General features: G+C 42.1%; 1 protein-coding gene across 1 annotated transcript in view; it reads right to left on the bottom strand.

The window, feature by feature from the left end:
• Positions 1 to 22,602, bottom strand: part of LOC136869690 (coagulation factor IX) — a 46,695-nt gene extending 24,093 nt beyond the window's left edge. Inside the window, exon 1 of the mRNA XM_067144867.2 lies at positions 22,446 to 22,602. Coding sequence (XP_067000968.2) covers positions 22,446 to 22,542 — 97 coding nt within the window. The 5' untranslated portion in view covers positions 22,543 to 22,602. The remainder of the gene's footprint in view (positions 1 to 22,445) is intronic.
• Between the last annotated feature and the right edge of the window lie 346 nt (positions 22,603 to 22,948).

Here is a 22,948-nt window from a genome sequence, read left to right as displayed (position 1 = left end):
GTTTATTTAGTTATGTGCTGTGTGGCTAACGTTTATATGCGTTCGGCCTGCGGCGACCTAAACACGATGGTGTCTGTGTGGGCGAAGGTGGTTCTGACACTTGGATCCGTGGTACATTTTGTGTCTAATTTTTTAAATTTATTATTCATTACGCAATGCTGTTATTGGCTTTCTTTACCTAGTTTTGGTAAAACTTCAATCTTACTTACGCGAGTTTGTATTATAGCATTCAATTAAGGCCACGGCCGTTTCAGTCCCACTCCTAGCCCTTTCCTGTCCCATCGTCGCCATAAGACCTATCTGTGTCGGTGCGACGTAAAGCAACTAGCAAATAATAATAATAATAATAATAATAATGTATTATAGTAATCATGGCTGCCGGTGGGCGAATGGACACTGCCATTGGTTGAAGGCTAGTCGTTCCCATAATTCAATACAGGCAGAAGTTATGACCAACTTACGCGATGAAAAGACCTAAGAGTAAGGCAATGTCAAAGAATAACCATATGAAACAAATGAGAGTAACAATATCTGGCTATGTTGAAGTATGGTAGTGACATTTCATAGGGCAAATCTTCAGGCGATGGCAGAGTCCATTCGTGCCACCGCCTGCCACGATTATATAAGAACGTGATGAAATAGTTGAGACGTTTCGATGCAGTAATTACGATTCTAAACACTAGAAACCATAGATTGCGCTAGTTATGCTTAAATATGAATATGAAATAGAGGCTTAAATCCGCGCGACTTATGATTGAATATTAAAAAGAAATAGAGGCCTAATTATTAGTAGTACGTAGCGTTCCCGACACCGGAAGAAAAAAAACACAAGGAAATGTAACGTGAATGTATAATAGACAAGAAGAATGTTTGTAAATGGAACCAACCTTAATGTAGTGGAGGATCGGAGACGACATGAAAAAACAACACGATTGAACTTCTCATTCACTAATAATTGAACGTCACTGCCACACCTTTCACATACTCTGCTATTGGAAATCAAATTGTGATGTACACAGAATTGAACTAAATCATTGAAGTTGTTCTTGTAATTCGCTAAAAAAAACTTGTTACATTAATAACACATCCATCGCACGATGCCATGTCAATATACACTGACTGACAGAGCAAATGCAACACTAAGAAGGAGTGGTTAGAAAGGGATGAAAGTTGGGGAAAAAACAGAGACGGCACGGACGAATAATTGATGTTTATTTCAAACCGATATGCAGGTTACACAATGCGCACGGCATCGACTCAGTAGAATGTAGGACCACCGCGAGCGGCGATGCACGCAGAAACACGTCGAGGTACAGAGTCAATAAGAGTGCGGATGGTGTCCTGAGGGATGGTTCTCCATTCTCTGTCAACCATTTGCCACAGTTGGTCGTCCGTACGAGGCTGGGGCAGAGTTTGCAAACGGCGTCCAATGAGATCCCACACGTGTTCGATTGGTGAGAGATCCGGAGAGTACGCTGGCCACGGAAGCATCTGTACACCTCGTAGAGCCTGTTGGGAGATGCGAGCAGTGTGTGGGCGGGCATTATCCAGCTGAAACAGAGCATTGGGCAGCCCCGGAAGGTACGGGAGTGCCACCGGCCGCAGCACATGCTGCACGTAGCGGTGGGCATTTAACGTGCCTTGAATACGCACTAGAGCTGACGTGGAATCATACGCAATAGCGCCCCAAACCATGATGCCGCGTTGTCTAGCGGTAGGGCGCTCCACAGTTACTGCCGGATTTGACCTTTCTCCACGCCGACGCCACACTCGTCTGCGGTGACTATCACTGACAGAACAGAAGCGTGACTCATCGGAGAACACGACGTTCCGCCATTCCCTCATCCAAGTCGCTCTAGCCCGGCACCATGCCAGGCGTGCACGTCTATGCTGTGGAGTCAATGGTAGTCTTCTGAGCGGACGCCGGGAGTGCAGGCCTCCTTCAACCAATCGACGGGAAATTGTTCTGGTCGATATTGGAACAGCCAGGGTGTCTTGCACATGCTGAAGAATGGGGGTTGACGTGGCGTGCGGGGCTGCCACCGCTTGGCGGCGGATGCGCCGATCCTCGCTTGCTGACGTCACTCGGGCTGCGCCTGGACCCCTCGCACGTGCCACATGTCCCTGCGCCAACCATCTTCGCCACAGGCGCTGCACCGTGGACACATCCCTATGGGTATCGGCTGCGATTTGACGAAGCGACCAACCTGCCCTTCTCAGCCCGATCACCATACCCCTCGTAAAGTCGTCTGTCTGCTGGAAATGCCTCCGTTGACGGCGGCCTGGCATTCTTAGCTATACACGTGTCCTGTGGCACACGACAACACGTTCTACAATGACTGTCGGCTGAGAAATCACGGTACGAAGTGGGCCATTCGCCAACGCCGTGTCCCATTTATCGTTCGCTATGTGCGCAGCACAGCGGCGCATTTCACATCATGAGCATACCTCAGTGACGTCAGTCTACCCTGCAATTGGCATAAAGTTCTGACCACTCCTTCTTGGTGTTGCATTTGCTCTGTCAGTCAGTGTAATTAGATATGTTTTCTGTATCAACAATGGACAGATGCACTGGATGCGCTTTGTACGAAGAAAGAAGTAGTAGGCTTTGCTGCTATCAATCCTATCATTTCGTGACCAGTAACAGACATAGAATGCCGTGGTGTATTAATGTGAAGAGAAACGTGATTGTGGTCCAGGGCTAAGTATCCTAATATCTGAAAATAAAGGTAATTGTGGCCCAGGGCTAATTACCGTAACATGTGAAAAGAAAGGTAATTGTGGTCCAGGGCTCAGTACCATAACCAATCCAGACTAATGGTCTTATCCATGCCCTGCAGACGCCCTTACGCCCCCAGACCCCCTTTGCTAATAGATGAACTAGTTCCTAAGTACAGTGGTTGGCAGCATCGGCGAGTCGTCTGCGAGAAATAAACATAGGACAGTCATACCGCGTAGATATTGCCGATGCAAGCGGTACTACGATGGTACTAATGTTGCGTGAGATGGACTGAAGTTCTAATCCTAGTTTTCTAGTTTATTATGTTTTATTCTTAACGGGACGCCCTTCTGGTTTTATCTTTGTTTATTTGGCGTGCAACCATGGTAACCTCCCCTTTTCTCTTTGATTTAATTTTATGAGCTCGGTGCATCCTTCCCTCTTCTCCTGTTTTAAGCTCTTTTACTCAACGATCGTTTATGCTCGGGAGATATGTTTTTTGTTTATTCGGATGTTACTGTTAACTAGAACGGAGAATATTATGAAAGAGTCTTGTTTCTCCTTTAAATTACGGTCGCATGGACCTGATGTGCATAAATGAAATACTTTAAACCCACCTGAATTTATGTTCCTCATTTAATTGAGCTAGATGCCATGCCATCATACCTAAGTTTTCATCACGACTTATATTAAGGTAAGAAAGAAAGAGAAGGTGTGACAAACCGTGAATCCTATGTATTTTGATTAAGGACCACGCAGAATTAATATAAACTATTAGATTATTGACCTCCTTGTTTTGACTATGTCGGCCTATGCGGCCTTTCGATTTTTATCTGCTTAATACTTGTAAACGTATGTTTTTGCCCTTATTCCTGTTCTAATTAAATTTATTTGTGTCCCTTGCATGTGTATTATTTGTCTAAGAGGGCGGGGTCCATTTCTTGACAATCTTTGCCAGTTTTGATCAAATCCACTGTATTGGGTCTTCGTTGTATTCTTAGTGGTAGTCCAGGTTACGTGAACGATGTTGATCCACGAAATATCACTGTAATATTTGTCACAAATGGAAGATAGTAATTGCTTTTACTCAATTAAAGTCTCAAATCCCAGGTTGATTAAGAAATAATACGAAATATTTTATTTTAGAGAATACATACTTTACTGCCTTACAACAACTATTTCTGCTACGTCGTAGCGCTTCCGTAAGTGTTTTGTTTGTCCAACACTGTCGTCTGTGATGTCTTTGCTCACTGACGTTCTTTGGTGTCGTTTTATTGATTTTTGATTTTTCTCATTCGATGTAATTTGATGGGCTGTCACCTCATGTACATTAACTGATTCATTAAACGATTTATTGGTCCAGGGATCACACTATTTTCCTTTTAATATACATATATATGTATTGGTCCAGGGATCATGCTATTTTTCAACAAAATACCCGCACCCCATTCGCTAGAAATAGAGCTCGTTGGTGCCAGCCCTGGACCTCAAGAAAGAAACAAAAGACGGCGCAAGCAGCGGAATGCAACACCATGGACTCCTATTTACAGTCAGTAAATACGTATACATATTTCTTGCTAGTAACGATGGTATTTCTTAATCAACCTGGGATTTGAGACTTTATTTGAGTAAATCAATGATTACCTTTCGTTTGTGACAAATATTGCAGTGATATTTCGTGGATCAACATCGTTCACGTAACCAAAAGTCACCCCAGAATTATCTATCACCACTCCACATATCATGGACTCTGAATCATCAGTAATCAAGAAACCTTCAAACAGCTTAGGAGGTGGAGCCATCAGCAAAACGAATTTGAGCTTCCTTGTTATCGGTATATTGGGGGCTTCAAACAGCTTAGGAGGTGGAGCCATCAGCAAAACGAATTTGAGCTTCCTTATTATCGGTATATTGGCTTCATTTATTCCATTCCTGACCCGGTCAAATGACTGGAAACAAGCTTTGGATTTTCATTATTATCGGTATGAAGGCAAAAGAAGTGTTGAAATAAGTTATCTAATGAGCCTGAACCTATTTTCGACTTTGTATTCCTAATCCGAGACAAGAATGAAGTATGAGGCAGAATTTAGAATATACAGACAAAAATGTCCAGTGTTATCAGCAACAGAACCAAAAAGGTAGCACAAGCGCGTGTAACAGTGACATGGTCAAAGTTTACGCAATTCAAACTGACTTATAGTCCGGCTCCATGGCTAAATGGTTAGCGTGCTGGCCTTTGGTCACTGGGGGTTCCGGGTTCGATTTCCGGACGGGTCGGGGATTTTAACTTCACCTGGCTAATTTCTCCGGTTAGGGGGCTGGGTGTTTGTGTTCGTCTTAAATGTATAAGTTCAATTCATGAAAATCGATTCATAATTAATAATCAGAAACATAAAAATTGTCAATTCATAATTAATAATGAGAAATATACAACAGTGGCTAAATGGTTGTTAAGACCGAAAGCCAAAATTAAAATGAACCTGATAGATGAGGATTGCATTCTATCGTTGAAAAGAGAATTCGTGAACTCGTGTAACCTTCCATTTCTTCTGCATGGCTCATAGATATCGTCCCTAAACAGAGACACATTGGAGATCTGTTAGAGATAACATGGAGAGGATAATCTTAGGCATCACCTTGAAGGTCTGAGGAAAATTACGGGGTTTCAGGACGTGGTGACTGTTGTAAGTTGTCTTAGATGTAGGTGTGCCGGAAACTTCACTCCAGTGCTGTTGGTGGGCATACATAAAGACTCACCACCTGAACTATCGGATCGGACAAAGGACAGTACAAAGACAAAAGACGAGTTGAAGAAGTTTTTTGGGAAACAGATTTCAACAAGGAAAAAACAGAGAAAGGACTGGGAGAAACTTGGAAACACAATTGTAAGAAATATAGGCTAAATTTCCTGCAATGCCCAAATAGGATTTCCAAACTAGACAACTGTTCAGCCGTTGAAAGAGGTCATTGTCCTAGGCTAAGTTTAATCCGCCACTGACAGGCTAGAGGTCTCGGTCAAATACTACTACATCGACATCCACCGTACTTTCGATGCATCATCACATTCCTTTCCAGTTTCCTCGAAATGGTATACGATCACTCTCTTTTTTCAGTCTTTTTATGTACCATTGCTCTCTTAGAACTGAATTACAACTGATTGTTCTTTCACTTGGTTCAGCCATATCTTCCTAGGTCTTGCAAAATGTCTCGTTCCAGTAACATCATCAAGCATTCATTTCCGTCGAGTCTCTTCCTTCTTCCATGTGTTTGACATTCCTAGTCCATCGCGTACGTGCCCTAGTTACAGTTTATTTTAAGGATTGGTTTACTCCAACTTCTTCCCTTATCTTCTCATATCTTGCTCTTCCTTTTTTTTTTTACCAGCCGTGCGGTTAGGAACGCACAGCTGTGAGCTCACATCAGGGAGATAATGGGTTGGAACCCCACTGTCGGCAGCCCTAAAGATGGTTTTCCGTGGTTTCCCATTTTCACACCAGGTAAATGCTGGGGTTGTACCTTAATGAAGACCACGGCCGCTTCCTTCCCATTCCTAGGCCTTTCCTGTCTCATCGTCGCCATAAGACCTATCCGTGTCGGTGCGACGTAAAGCAAATAGCAACAGTAGCTTTTTTTTTACCACTTTTAATCATACATTCTAGAAACGTCATCTATACGGCTTGACCGTTGCTGTTTTATGGTCATTCTTGCTTCTAGCCTATACGTTATAACGTTATCCAGAGAAGGCGACGCACCTGAGAACAGAGTTAATGCCTCCATTCCTTAGAGGATAACTGGGAGATTTTTATCAAAATATTCGTGATAAAGAATCTGTTGGTTCAATGATGCCTACAGTAGGTATAATATTAAACTAAGTAGGAAGTTAATGGGTTCATACGCCGTTTATTGAATTGTCTTCCTTTTAAAATCATAACGCCAACGGCCGTAACCGTGTTGAAACACCGGATTCCGTGAGATCTCCGAAGTTAAGCAACATTGGGCGTGGTCAGGAGTTGGATGGGTTGCCACGCGCTGTTGGTGGGGGGTAAGGGAATGGAGGAGCGGAAAGGAACTGGCCACCCTACCGCACGTAAATTCCGGCTCAGGAACACCTCTGCGGAGGTTCGGACCTGCCTTCGGGCAGAATAACCCTTACCTTACCTTACCTAAAATCATAACTGACCCCTGTGATCTGTATTAACTCCCAATTGAGGTAGTTATTGCATCTTGGTCATAATCTTAATGGTACAGTATTTCCAATATTTCTGAAGTTCCAGCATACTAAAGATTACTTGAGAAAAAATGAGTCGATGTTACGATAGAATAACTGAGGTTACAAGGGATAAACAGTACATATATTTAGCAGATATTTCTCTTCTACCACGGTATACAATCACTTATTAATATTTTTGATTTCCTACTATTGAGACAGATAACATTCATATAGGGCGTACAGCATGATACCAAAAGCCTAAAACACTTGACGTCTAATATGCTTTGGAAGGAATTAAATGACGGTTTGTATCGCATGTGATACATGATGTCTGAAGAAGGTAACCTGATTTATTAATGTGTTTGTTAATTCGCGTCGTATACTGTTATTGCTAGAGATGATTCATCCAAGATACTTGAACTGGTGTACTTTTTTTCATGCTATACACTTTCCGGCATATATCCTCTTTCCTATAATAATGAGAATACGCAGTCCATGCACATTATTATGAATATAACTTTCCTCTGACGTTGGGAGCATGAACAGTGTTGCCAACTTATATTTTCAAGATCCGCTAAATACTATTAAACATCCGCTAAAATTCCGCCAAAAATCCGATCTCAAATAATGAGCAATAAAATGAACAACAACAACAACAACAACAACAACAATAATAATAATAATAATAATAATAATAATAATAATAATAATAATAATAATAATAGAAGTAAATGTCTGCTCACCTGATCTGTGAGTTTCAGTGGGATTAATCCCCTGCCTGCGAGCCGGTGAGCTAAAACTTGTAGGCGTTTTACTGCCGGGTGCAAGTTAGGTGAATCCTCTACCTCAAGGGCCATACACAAAACAGGCCAGTTCATTAAACAGTCTTCCTTCATAGCATAAATAGAAGTGCCACTCTCTCACAGTTTCATTATCTGTCGTCATTCGTCAACTAAGATATAAGTAACCTTTCCCCACGCACTACAAATTTATGATACCATGATCTCATAACATCAAATCCAAATAACATCCGTTCTTCATGTAACTGGTAGCTCCTGACAAGAAATACGGAATAGCTCGGAGACAGACTGGAGTACAAATTTTTAAAAAGCATAAAATGGATAAAACACTAAATTCCGCTATAATAAATCTAGAATTCCACCAAAAAAATCCGCTGTCCGCTAAATGATATATTTCTCCGCCGACAGTCTTCTAATTCCGCTAAATTTAGCGGAAAATCCGCTAAGTTGGCAACACTAAGCGTGAAGTCCATTATATTCGTCACGGGTGGTAATCTGGTATGGTATGTATATAGAGTGTCCCAGGAGGAATGGTCAATATTCAGGGATATGACAGGAGCAATCATTTGAAATTAAGCAGAAAAGGACATATGCCCTATTCCGAATGGTTTCGAGATAAAACACAATTAATTTACATTTGTTTTTGGGCTAGTGGTGCGCACGTGTGTGTCTTACCGACCCAACCTCTTTGACGTTTTGGAATGGGTACATGTTTTTCGCATTTAATGTTCGCCGTATACGTGTTCGTGGACATTGGTACGTGCAGAAAGTCGCCGTGTGCTGTAGTAGGAGTTTTTCGTGTTATTTGCTTTACGTCGCACCGACACAGATAGGTCTTATGGCGACGATGGGATAGGAAAGACATAGGAATGGGAAGGAAGCGGCCGTGGCCTTAATTAAGGTACAGCCCCAGCATTTGCCTAGTGTGAAAATGGGAAACCACGGAAAACCATCTTCAGGGCTGCCGACAGTGGGGTTCGAACCCACTATCTCCCGGATGCGAGCTCACAGCGGTAGTAGGACTACGCTGCGCCATTTCAACAATGTTGTGCTGTTACTGCACAGGTTGTTGAACTTACACGTTCAGAAGAAAAGTGGGAACTTGGAAGAATACCTGTTTCACGCAATGAGCAGAAACTTCTGGGCTACTAAGTCCCCTAGTTGGCTTTCATAATATTCTGTTACGAAAGGAAGGGGTAGCTGACCACTTACAATATCAATCAGCACGATGATACTCTGACTAACCAGACAGGTACACTTCTTGAAGTGTTGTCTTTACCATCTCTTTCACTGGATTTCTTTACTTAAGTTTCATTATCTGAGAAAGAATAAGTTCAAACCAAATTGTCCTATTGCCGATAAATATAGTAATATCTCTAAAATGATATCAATCTTATCCTCCTGCCTAAGGGTGTGGTTGACAATTTTAATAATAATGTGATTGTTTTTTAGATTCTACTAACTACTTTTATGGTTTCCGGCGACGCTGAGGTGCCGGAATTTAGTCCAGCAGGAGTTCTTTTACGTGCCGCAAAATGTACCCACACGAGACTGACGTATTTGAGCAACTTCAAAATACCACCGAATTGAGTCAGGATCCAACCTGCCAAGCTGGAGTCAGAAGACCAACGCCTCAATCGTCTGAGCCACTTAGCCCGGCGAAAGTTTTAAGGATTGCTGAAATTTGACCTTCATGTCACAAAGGAAGGGTTGTAGATCAATTGAATGCAGTACAATAGCCACTTTTAGACACAAGGATGGTTGTGAAAGTACAGTACAAAGATAGACTTGGAAGTTATTCTTGGTGCAATCACGAGGAATTTCTGTACAGCACTATACAAAATTTTCAACAACTAGTGTAACACAGGTGAAAAATATATAGAATACATTGTCAAATTGTGGTCAAGATTCAAGTTAGACAGGCGGTCGGCCTACAAAATAAATTTTGTATATAAACAAATGCCAGTTCCATAAATGCTGTGATCAGTGAAAACAAGTAGTCATGTTAGAGAGGTGGTCAACTTCATAGGTTTTACAGTATTGAGTTTTGAAATAGTTTCTGCCTCATTATTATCATCCCCCCTACAGTGCACATGACTCAGTGTAAGATGACTAAATGTTCCTTGAACAGAACTTTAGTCAGTAGCGTAGCCAGGATCGACCGATGGGGGTTATAGTTACAAAATGTTGACAGAACCTAATGAAGGTACTTGTGAGTGTGTGGTGCGCGCATGCTTGAGTGCCATTATAAGGACATTGATACAAGGAATTACGTTGATATTCAGATTGCAGTACCGGTACGTACACTACAAAATCTTGCATTAAAATACAAACAAAATCAGATCAAGTTGCATAGTTTTATGGGGAATGGTATGTTCAGATTACAACCTAAAATCCAACTTTCAAGGCTTCTTAGAAAGTAGATTTAAGAAATCTGTTGGTTTTACAATTACGTCTCTGTGAATGTTCAAAAGAGTCAATCCCTTGAATCGACTTCCACTTGTTTACTGTCAGTTTCTTTTTATTTTATTTTGTAAACATTCCATTGAAGGTGGGGGGGGGGGGGTTCTAAACCCGAGTAGCCCCTCACCCTTGGCTACGCCCCTGTTAGTCACCAAATGAGAGAAGAACAGGAAAGTAATAAAATAATGTATATTGTCCTGTTCTACGTATTTAAGACTATAATTCTTTAGCACATAGAAAAGATAAAAGTAGAGTGCAATTCTATTCTTGTGTAATCCTTTCGGTGTGCGTTACAGACGGGCGTTATCAGCCAGTGATAAGAGCTGGTGTGAGAGATATAATCTGGTTTGCGATAAGGACTGGGTACATAAAGTACTTTCGCTGGTGCACGTATCGAACAGTTCCTCCCCGCAGCAAGGATAACATGTTATCAGACCGGCGTACATTAATTGTGTTATTAGAGAATAGTGTCTGTACTATTGCCAGTTGTGCGCCCCTAGGCACAATAATTGTAGGATATGCCATCCAGAAAAGAACAGTAAAGTACATAAAATAAATATAGAATATGGCACATTGTGCATGTGTTCAGATAGGCAGTGGATATTCAAAATGATTTGAGACAACGTGAGATGTCCAACAAAGAAGACCCCTGTTACCAGTAGCGGTGATTGGGAATTAGAAGTGGGGGGAATTAACAGATAACAAAAAGTACCCGGATATAGCGGGCGGAGGTGGAGAGATGGGGGAGGGGGTTTATATAGATAATTTTGTTTTAAAAACTACAAAATGGTAAGTTTCTATTATGCTTTCTGAGTGAATTTCAACAGAGGGGTAAAAATTGACAGTTTACCAACTTAAGACTTTGATTCCATTCTATACAATAAAACTTTCACCAAAGAAACAGTATTCTTAATTATTTTTTTACAAGTTGCTCTACGTCGCAACGACACCGATAGGTCTTATGGCGGCGATGAGATAAGAAAGGGCTAGGAGTGGGAAGGAAGTGGCCGTGGCCTTAATTAAGGTATAGTCCCAGCATTTTCCTGGTGTGAAAATGGGAAACCACGGAAAACCATCTAAAGGGCTGCCGACAGTGGGGCTCGAACCCACTATCTCCCGAATACTTGATACTGGCCGCACTTAAGCGACTGCAGTTATCGAGCTTGCTTAGGAACTATATTACACATGTATTATAATTAAATAGAACTACGGAGTGATTCTACAATTTTAAAAAATCGTTTAGTATTTGACTACACGTTAAGAAACTAACGGACACTAAAGGCTCTGCCAGACTGACGAATACGCGCGGCAAGCGGGTGAATCATACCTCGTGTCCATGACCTGGCATAAAAATATACCACAGCTACCCTTCCTCACAGCACATGCAAAGTGGCCACTACTTGCTGTGGCGCTATACAAATCGGTTAGCCGCGATGAATGATATTTTGTGCGTATTTCCGCTAATAATTTTGTTAATAATTTAAAAAAACATAAAGGAAATAATTAGCTGATAAGACATCAAGTGTTGTACAAATTGCTTGTTTTAATCATTTATAAAATTCCTAGTTTTAGCCGGATAAAATGGAATAAAAATGTGATGTTTCCTCAGATCTGAAATGACAACACTGTCAAGCAGAAAATACTCAGCAGGGCACTTTTTAAAATCAAGTCATAAACCTACTCTGCGATTGAAAAATACCACAAAAAGCAAAATCAACCATGATCCACACCTACTTCGTACCAGTTTTCACATAGGGCCTATAGTTTACATGTATGTACTCTACTAAACAATGACTAGAGAAGAATGCAGATAACGGAAATAAGATTCGTTAGAATTAATCAAACTGATAGAAAGGAATAATCAGGAATGAAGTGAATAGAATTTAGGTCCTCATTACCAGCGTAATAACGAAGCGTAGAGTTCAATGGTATAGGCACATTATAGAAAAGAACAGCGAAAGACCTTCCAGAAAATATTTTGACCTTACTGTCCAAAGAAATAGACCAAGCGGAAACGCTGTATAGATACAGTACAGTCAGATCTGTAGGAGAGAGGTCTCAGATGGGTAGATGTCCTATGAAAGAAGATGAACAGGGTGACCCAAAAGGTCCTTAACATTTGACGAGGCAATACTTCACGAAATATTAGAGGTAGAGAGGTAATATTTAACACACATGTTTGGTTTTATTGACACAACAACGAGTGCACAAACAGGCCAACAGATGGCGCTGGACAGCAACACGTCAGTGATGCCTCACATGACGCGTGTACGATATAAAAGGAGCTGTAGTGAGAGAGGGCAGATGCGCTGCAATCGCGGCATGTTGTCCTCACCAGAAGAGGCATTGTTAGTGAAGATTAAATACTTTATTTTGGTGTCTTAAAACCCCATGTCATATCAATTCATGTGTGTCAATTATTACATCTCTACCTCCAACATTCCGTGAAGTATCGCCTCGTCAAATATTAACGGACTTTTGTGTCACACTGTATGAAAATTGGAGATGGCGAGCGCTTGTTTACCACTGGAGTTGGAAAATAATGATGAAATGAAATGGCGTATGGCTTTTAGTGCCGGGAAATCCCAGGACGGATTCGGCTCGCCCGGAGCAGGTCTTTCTATTTGACTCCCGTAGGCGACCTGCGCGTCGTGATGAGGATGAAATGATGATGAAGACAAGACATACACCCAGCCCCCGTGCCATTGGAATTAACCAATTAAGGTTAAAATCCCCGACCCGGGCGGGAATCGAACCCGGGACCCTCTGAACCGAAGGCCAGTACGCTGACCGTTCAGCCAACGAGTCGGACAATGATGATGATGATGAGTAACACGTAATATTTAAAATTACAAGAAAGAGAATATTCAGTACCTGATAACTTAAATATGACAATTAATTAATAGTCATAGATCTTTTTTGCTTCACCTTGTTAATAGCGAACTCGTCGATAAATCTTCATAGTTTTCGTTTGCTGGGGGATGTCAGACAAGCCGCTGATTTTAAGAGATTATGGCTAACACGTTAAGGAATATCCACGTATTGTTAGCCAATAGCGATCTCTTGAGGAACAAAGGGGTTCAAAATGACTGGTATTGAATGTAGGCCTATGTTTTCCAGCTGTTATAAAAGTAAGGTGATGTGTGATTATTATTATTATTTGGGGGTGGGGCGATGACCTTCGATGTTAGGCCCCTTAAAACAACAAGCATCATCATCAGCATGTTTTTTACAAGTTGCTTTACGTCGCACCGACACAGATAGGTCTTGTGGCGACGATGGGACAGGAAAGGACTATGAGTGGCGAGGAAGCGGCCGTGGCCTTAATTAAGGTACAGCCCAAGCATTTGTCTGGTGTGAAAATGGGAAACCACGGAAAACCATCTACAGGGTTGCCGACAGTGGGGTTCGAACCCACTATCTCTCGAATACTGGATACTGGCCGCACTTAAGCGACTGCAGCTATCGAGCTCGGTAATGTGTTTTTCTAGGAACAAATAGCGAAAAATTAAGGATTATTATGTTTTCACAAGAACATCAGCACAAGTACTTTGTGTGTCCATAAGGATCCTGAATTTTACTTCTTCTTCGTCTTCTTTATCTGTTTACCTTCCAGGGTCGGTTTTTCCCTCGGACTCAGTGAGGGATCCTACCTCTACCGCCTCAAGGGCATGTCCTGGAGCTTCAGACTCTGGGTCCGGGGATACAACTGGAGAGGATGACCAGTACCTCGCCCAGGCGGCCTCACCTGCTATCCTGAACAGGGGCCTTGCGGGGGATGGGAAGATTGGGAGGGATAGACAAGGAAGAAGGAAGGAAGCTGCCGCGGTCTTAAGTTAGGCAGCATCCTGGCATTTGCCTGGAGGAGAAGAGGGAAACCACGGAAAACTACTTCCAGGATGGCTGAGGTGGGAATCGAACTCATCTCTACTCAGTTGACCTCCCGAGGCTGAGTGGATCCCGTTCCAGCCCTCATATCACTTTTCAAATTTTGTGGCAGAGCCGGGAATCGAAGCCGGGCCTCCGGGGGTGGCAGCTAATCACACTAATCACTACACCACAGAGGCGGACCCTGAATTTTACAAAATAAAAAAACGCCAGTAGACGTAATGTTACAACTTGTAAAAATAAAAAAAATATTCGTATGCACAAATAAAAAAAACTGCTTGGACTTTACGAAATGCAACGCATTCATAGGGAATTATCACACAAAGCGGCATAGATTAACAATTATCAAGCATAAAGTTAGTGGTACAGAATGCTTAACGTACAATATTACTGTAGCTATGTCCGGCTCCATGGCTAAATGGTTAGCCTGCTGGCCTTTGATTACAGGGGTCACGGGCTCGATTCCCAGCCTGGTCGGGAATTTTTACCATAATTAGTTAATTTCGCTGGCACTGAGGCTGGGTGTGTGTGTTGTCTTCATCATAATTTCATCTTCATCGCGACGCGCAGGTCACCTACGGGCATCAAATCAAAAGATCTGCACCTAGCGAGCCGAACATGTCCTCAGACATTCCCGGCCATTTTATTTCATTTCATTGCAGCTATTAATACAAAATAGCATTAGACTCAATTTGTCGCCTAGTTGTACTTCCACTTATAACAATAATCACCACCACCACCTCATCCCCATCCGAATGCCGATACCCCTAGGCACGTGCCCAGTGGGCCTATATAATAAATCCGTCTCTGGCTATTGAGATCCATTTTACTAGGGTGGGGTAGTTCAATAATAATTAATTATTGGTTTTATGTCTTTTGCATTTTTCGGAGACGCCGAGGTGCGAAAATTTTGTCTTGAAAGAATCTATCGATACAGTAGATACCGCCGGACATGGCAACTTGAGCTCAGTAGCCAGCGCCTTAACCGTATGACTCACGGAGCCCGGCCGAGTCACTGAATAACTGTGGTGTCGTGCAGCCGGGCATCTATCAGCAGGATGGACCGATGGAGGAATATCCAGTAGATAAATAAATTTCGTGTGGCTATTTCTAGCCGGGTGCAGCCCTTGTAAGGCAGACCCTCCGATGAGGGTGGGCGGCATCTGCCATGTGTAGGTAACTGCGTGTTACTGTGGTTGAGGATAGTGTTATGTGTGGTGTGTGTGTGGTGTGTGAGTTGCAGGGATGTTGGGGACAACACAAACACCCAGCCCCAGGGCCATTGGAATTAACCAATGAAGGTTAAAATCCCCGACCCGGCCGGGAATCGAACCCGGGACCCTCTGAACCGAAGGCCAGTACGCTGACCATTCAGCCAACGAGTCGGACATCCAGTAGATGGAACGATCGTTCTTATATTCCATACCTGTTTTCACAACTTTGAAGTCATATCCAAAACTATTTCTTGTACCCGTCCTTGACGGGTTAGTCTTTGCCCTGGAGCAGAAATGATATTCAAGAGCCCTTTGGCAGTAATGCCATCTAGCAGAACAGATTTCTAGTTCAAGAAACAGAAGAAAGGAACGAAACCCGCGGCGCAATGGCCCATTCGTCTATCATAATGACAACTGCCTAGCCAGATGGCCTGCAGATATTGGGGTGTCACATGGTCAGCATAACGGCACCTTCAGCGGTATTGCTTGAGCGAGTCTGCTTCCTCTCGTATCAAATCCGTCATCAGTTGGTCTTACGAAACTGAGTGAACACTTTCCAGCCCTCAGAGTAGAATAAAGGATGTTTGAGCTGGCCGGAGATCGAACCTGGAGCCTCCGGGTGAAAAGGTTAGCACGCTACCCCTACACCACGGTGCTGTACAAGGAACAGGGCACACCTCAGTTACCCAGTCAGTGTAGTGCTCTCGTTACCTAGTATTTGAGGTTTCCAACACTATGGACCACCACTCCCGTGTACGTACGAGGTCGAAACGTGTCTGATAACCGGTGTTATTTGTGGTGTGCAGTGTAACTTATTAGGGGGTTCGATTTTGGTAGGTAATGTGTGACTTACTAATGTTATTGGTTTTACGTCCCACTAACTACTTTGATGTTTTTCAGAGACGCCAAGGTGTCGGAATTTAGTCCCGCAGTAGTTCTTTTGTGTCCCAGTAAATCTACCGACATCTTCAATACCACCGGTCTGATCCAGGATCGAACCTGCCAAGTTTGGGTCAGAACGGCAGCGCCTCAATCGTCTGAGCTACTCAGCCCGGCAATATGTGACTTGAAATGAGGTCTAACCAGAGCATTTTCCTCAGTATGGCCACATGATTACAGATTAGTATTGGAGGTTCTCATTTTAAAAGATATTAGAAACGGTTTTTCGCAGACGTATCACTAATGATTCGTGCTGCTAGAAAGTGAATAGGAAAACACACCGTTTAAAATATTTCCTACTAATTTTCCTAACACGCTCTTTCTGTGAAAAGTTCACTGTGTTTTCTTTGTATTTGCGGTACTGGGTGTTATTGCTCACTGAAGTGACCATGAATGTTTACTGTGTGTGAAATATGCGAGACGGGACCCATATCATGAATTCGGGCTTGGAGTCGGGTACCGTATCACACGTACCACAATATTCCTAAGTAGAGAGGGCTTTAAGGGAGGGTTTCTGATCATTTTCGACAGCGGTTAATTTTGCAGAGGAAGGCTATTTTTAAAAAAAGTTGTAAATCGTCGTAGCGCCTGCGAAAAACGCTAGGTGATAATTAGGGCTTGGACCTATCAATTGCCTGTCCAGCTCAATGACTAAATGGTTAGCTTGCTGGCCTTTGGTCACAGGGGTCCCGGCTTCGATTCCCGGCAGGGTCGGGAATTTTAACCATCATTGGTTAATTTCCCTGGCACGGGGTCTGGGTGTATGTGTTGTGTTCATCATCATTTCATCCTCATCACAACGCGCAGGTTGCCCATGGGAATCAAATCGAAAGACCTACACCTGGCAAGCCGAAACCGTCCTGGGATGTCCCGGCACTAAAAGCCATACGCCATTTCATTTTATTTTATAAATTGCCTAATAAAAGACCTATGAAAATACCTTAATCCGCCTCTGTGGTGTAGTGGCAGCGTGAATAGCTGCCAGCCCCGGAGCCCCGGATTCGATTCCCGGCTCTGCCACGAAATTTGAAAAGTGGTACGAAGGCTGGAACGGGCTCCACTCAGCCTCGGGAGGTCAACTGAGCAGAGGTGGGTTCGATTCCCACCTCAGCCAATTCTCGAAGTGGTTTTCCGTGGTTTCCCACTTCTCCTCCAGTCAAATGTCGGGATGGTACCTAACTTAAGACCACGACCGCTTCCTTCCCTCTTCCTTGTCTAACCCTTCCAATCTTCCTAACCCCCGCAAGGCCCCTGTTCAGCATAGCAGGCGAGGCCGCCTGGGCGAGGTACTGGTCATCCTCCCCAGTTGTATCCCCGGACCCAATGTCTCACGCTTCAGCACACTGTCCTTGAGGTGGTAGAGGTGGGATCCCTCGCTGAGTCTGAGGGAAAAACCAACCCTGGAGGGTAAACAGATGAAGAAGAAGAATGACCTAAAAACTGGCAAAAAAGGACGTAAACATGCGATCCAAATTCATAATTTTAGTTTTAATATATATTTAATGAAGGAGTATAATGATTAAAAATGCTAATTTATGGAGGTATGCAACATACAGTGCAAAAATATATGAGTTAAATACAACATCATTTAAAAACAGAAATTCCATGTTTGTTAAAAATGTACTTGCAGAATTTCTTTCTTTCTTTCTTTCTTTCTTTCTTTCTTTCTTTCTTTCTTTCTTTCTTTCTTTCTTTGTTTCTTATTCTGTTTATGCATACTAAATTATTCGTAAATGCGACGACCAAAGCTGACTACTACTAAGAGTGAAAAATGTATTTGGCACTTTGAAGGAAACCTCTGATCCTGTTCTGAGTCACATATCCCAACTTCCTCCGTGGCTGGCGTAGAGAGAGGGGTTATCGTCCACCAGTGTTTCCAATATTAGACTTTGGAACTCTTATGATTATAAACGTGGTCGGTCTTAACATTAATTTACTCATATGGAAACTACATCCGTCCATTTATGAGTTCCTAGAAAAATTACAAAAGAGGCATTTTTAGTGACCAGAGAACTTTCTGTGTTGAGGTCGGTGGGTCTCCAAGTAAGATTAAAATTGATATAACCGTAGATCGTCGGGTGCAAATGGTTATAGACCGTTATAATGAGTATAAGGAAAAGGGGAAAATTATTCACTGCCTGCCCACTCTGGGTCATTTATTCTTATTATGTCGCTGCAGGTAATAAAGCCAGTACACTTTTAAATCTCTTATAATTTGTTTGTATTTGATCAGAATTTTATAAAATATTCAAACTGGCTTACAGTCAGTTTTGGGCATACAGGCGTTTCGGACTAAAAATTGTGACACGAGAAACAGAAGCAAAACATTTTTGGAACAAAAAAGGGACTAAAGATACCGGTACGATTTGCTTAAGGCGAATTGTCGTACAGTCACCGAATGGAGTAGGTGGGAGGAGTAGAGTTGTATAAATTTGTCCAGAAGAAGAAATGGATTGATAGGATGTACCTTGAAACACCCAGGTCATCTTCCATTAATAGAATAGCAATGAAAGCTGCATCAAACCAGTCTATGTACTGATCACTTAATAATATATCATAGTTACCCGACGGTTTTGTTACATTTCACAAATTAAAACGTGCTATTTTGGGTATATTTCTACTACTAGGTCTACCGTTTGACGAAGAACCATGGACGTTAGCGAAGAGGCTTGAAGGTTTTACATGACTGTTGGTAACATGGTACCACGGGACATCCAGTTTTACGTTGAATCCGAACTAAAGGGACGTCACTTTTATTTTTAAAAATTGCATATGTCAGGATTCGAACCCCGGCCGCCTGTTTTGAGAAGGCAGTGACTTTGCCACTCGACTGCTACGGTCTCTTTCCACTGATCATTGGTCATTAACCTGCTCAGATGACAACAGTGATAGCTTTGAATAATCTACAAGGAATTTGTGTAAACAATTGCATTTTGCTTTGGTGACATTTGTTCTATTTTCGTTTGACTAACTGTACCGACCACGCGCTACATGAAAAAACTGGCCAACTGCAGATTCACCAGTCTCACCAAGTTTATTTTTACAATTGACTTTACGTGGCACCGACACAGATAGGTCTTATGGTGACGATGGGATAGGAAAGGTCTAGGAGTGGGAAGGAAGCAGCCGTGGCCTTAATTAAGATACAGCCCCAGCATTTGTCTGGTGTGAAAATGGGAAACCACGAAAACCATCTTCAGGTCTGCCGACAGTGGGGTTCGAACCCACTATCTTCTGGATGCAAGCTCACAGCTACGCGGCTCTAACCGCACGGCCAACTCGCCCGGTAAGTATTTATTTAACGGCGTGTTCTTCCACACCGACATTTTATCATCTGTTCACCAGGGTCCGTGGCTTATGTATGGAGTCTTACAGTTCTCTATTTTTTGTCGGAGTTTCTGGTACCTTCACTTGAAAGAAATGCATGTTTCTAAACGCTAAGCGGGACGCAGCGTACAGAGACTAAGATTGACTGATGCTTCGTAATTCGTGCAATCGATTTTCATATGAAAACTAAATAGATTGAATAGAATTGAGCCGTATTCTAGAATATTATAGATTGTTATTTTAGTGCCAAAACAATATTTGGAATGTGGTGTGTTGAATGTTGTTTATTGGATGTAGGGCCTTCGTTTAACTTTACTTAAGTAGTCGTGTCGGTCAGTTTTAAGGTTTCAAATACCAGCGACCAGTTAAAAAATTAAATATCTCTAACCATGTTTTAGGGTCTATAGACCTACTCAGTAGCGGCGACTAAGGGGGGCGAGGGTGGGGGGAAGTCCCCCCCCACTTTGTAGAGAAAACATTATATTTTTATTCTCTTTCAGCCGGCTGAAACTAGGTATTTGTAAAAACCAATTTGTGCACATTTTTAATTATTAACAAAATTATTATAGAAAATACGCACAAAATGTCGTTCGTCGCGCGGCTAACCGATTTGTATAGCGCCATAGCAAATAGTGGAGACTTCGCAAATGCTATGAGGAAGGGTAACAGGGGTGTATTTTTTGCCAAGGTCGTGGACACTGCGGTATGATTAACCTGCTTGCCGCGTGCATTCGTCAGTCTGACAGTCTCTGTTAGTTTCTTAGAGTGTAGTCAAATACTAAATGACTTTTTAATTTTATAATCACACCGTACTTCTATTTAATTGTAATACGTGTGTAAAATAGTTTATTTAGTGAAAGTATAGTATTGAATCAAAATCTAAAAAACTATTATTGCCGCACTTAAGTTAGTAAACTATCAACCTTTACCTTTCTGTCGAATTTCGCTCGAAGAGCATCAAAAACTTACCATTTAGTACACTTTTTGTTCAGTTTTGATGTGTATAACCCCCCTCCGCCGTCCGCCAGCTATAATCCTCAACCCAGCTACTTTCTGTTGTCTGTATATTTTTTGCCCCCCCCCCCCTGCTACTGAAATTGTTTCTACCTACATCTTCCATATAATTTTCACATCACTATTTTGGACGTTTCTGCTCTAGTATCAGAAGAGCTTTCACATCACCGAGGCAGTCAGAAATGATAATACGTACGTTATTGTCATTTTCTGAGCTTCCTAAAATTTAAAGTTTTATATTATTTATCTTGTTTGGTGTTTGAAGATTCTTAACTGTATGTGGTAACTTACGAGACATCGGAATACTATAGTAAATTTCAAAGTGATTTTTCTCAGATGTGATTTTTTCTACACTTTTACTGATTTCAAAAGTAAATAACTTTGACAAACTTTAAAATAACTTTGTAATTCATTTTGTGAATGAAACTTGAAAAGTACTGCAGTACCGGCGTCGGTAGTCTACTAACATTTTATAGTTTTCTTTGTAGTAATTTTTCACAAGCTCAGTTAACCTACAAACACACATTTTTACCGTTTTTTACGTCGGACCGACACAGATGAGTCTTATGACGACGATGGGATAGGAATTTGCCTTGTCTGAAAATAGGAAACCCCGGGAAACCATCTTCAGGACTACCGACAGTGAAGTTCGAACTCACTATCTCCTGAATGCAAGCTCTTAGCTGCGCGCCCCTAACCACACGGTCAACTCGCTCGGTGAGTATAATAATAATAATAATAATAATAATAATAATAATAATAATAATAATAATAATAATAATAATAATAATAATAAAGGTTTTACGTCCTGCGAACTATTTTTACGGTTTTCGGAGAGGCCGAGGTGACGGTATTTTGTCCCAACAGAATTTGTTTTATATGGCAGTAAATCTACCGACACCAGCCTGATATACTTGAACTCCTTCAAATAACACCAGTCACACCTACTTGGACACCGCGAATGAGCCACTGAGTCCAGAATCGAACCCATATTCTTTCAAGGAACTGACCATACTACTACTACTTCTTCTTCTTCTTCTTTTTCTACCGCTTTTCCCACACCTGTGGGGTCGCGGGTGCGAACTGTGTCGCACATGTGGATTTGGCCCTGTTTTACGGCCGGATGCCCTTCCAGACGCCAACCCTATATGAAGGGATGTAATCACTATTGCGTGTTTCTGTGGTGGTTATTAGTGTAGTGTGTTGTGTGAATATGAAGAGGAAAGTGTTGGGACAAACACAAACACCCAGTCCCCGGGCTAGAAGAATTAATCAGAGACGATTAAAATCCCCGACCCGGCCGGGAATCGAACCCGGGACCCTCTGAACCGAAGGCCAGTACGCTGACCGTTCAGCCAACGAGTCGGACACCATACTACTACTACTATCACTGTATTATTATTATTATTATTATTATTATTATTATTATTATTATGAACATTCCGATGTTCCATTTTACTCTAACCGATGGCAAAGAAACTCTATTTTGGGTGAACTATGTCTAAGTTTTAATTGATTTTTGTCGGGTAAGCGCCTGCAGATTACTGAAGATCCTTTATAAACCCTTTACAAATCGGTCTACCTGCTCCAGGTTTGAACTCGCGATCCGGATCCTGATACTATTTCGACATTTCCCTGAGGGAGCTAAGCATTTAAACATTATTATACTGTCAAATTTAATGTACACAGTGCGTTGATTAATCGACATTTTTAAGCCTTTAGAGGCCAGATATATATCAAATGCTTGTATGTTAGAAATATACATAAGAAATGCTGAATCTTCAATTTTGTTAATACTTTTTTTCTAACTTTCTGCAGAAACTGCATATTTTACTTGAGAAATGAAATAAATGTGGCAGCGGTAGACTTACTGCTTTTACTTCCGTGTGTAGAGGATGCGTTTACTCCCAACCAGGCCACCAGGACTACCACACAATAGCACAAGACAATGTTCCGCACTGCAGCCATGATGCTAGTTGTTCACACACTATACAGCATCAGTCTTCCTCAACCGCTATTTATACGAGAACGCCGCACAGATAAAGCTCTGGACTGGAGGGAAGTGTGATGATGAGAATGACCAAGCGGGCGTGGTCAAGTTTCCTCATCATGCGGACGAGGAGGATGATTCAGGTGCACTACGTAACAAGGAAGTTATAGCTTCCGTCGTTGACCAGAGTGAACCACTTATCATGCATTAACAATTATTGTTTACGTCACAGCCCATAGATGGGTCTTATGGCAACGATGGGATAGGAGTGGGAAGTAAGTGATCGTAGCCTTCATTCAGTTTATTGGCTCAACATTTACATGACGCGAAGGTATGAAACTGCGAAAAACCATCTTCAAGGCTATTTTTCTGCTATTTTGCTTT

Source organism: Anabrus simplex, chromosome 1 (assembly GCF_040414725.1).
Source record: "Anabrus simplex isolate iqAnaSimp1 chromosome 1, ASM4041472v1, whole genome shotgun sequence".
Lineage (NCBI taxonomy): Eukaryota > Metazoa > Arthropoda > Insecta > Orthoptera > Tettigoniidae > Anabrus > Anabrus simplex.
This window is presented reverse-complemented; position numbering and strand designations above follow the sequence as displayed.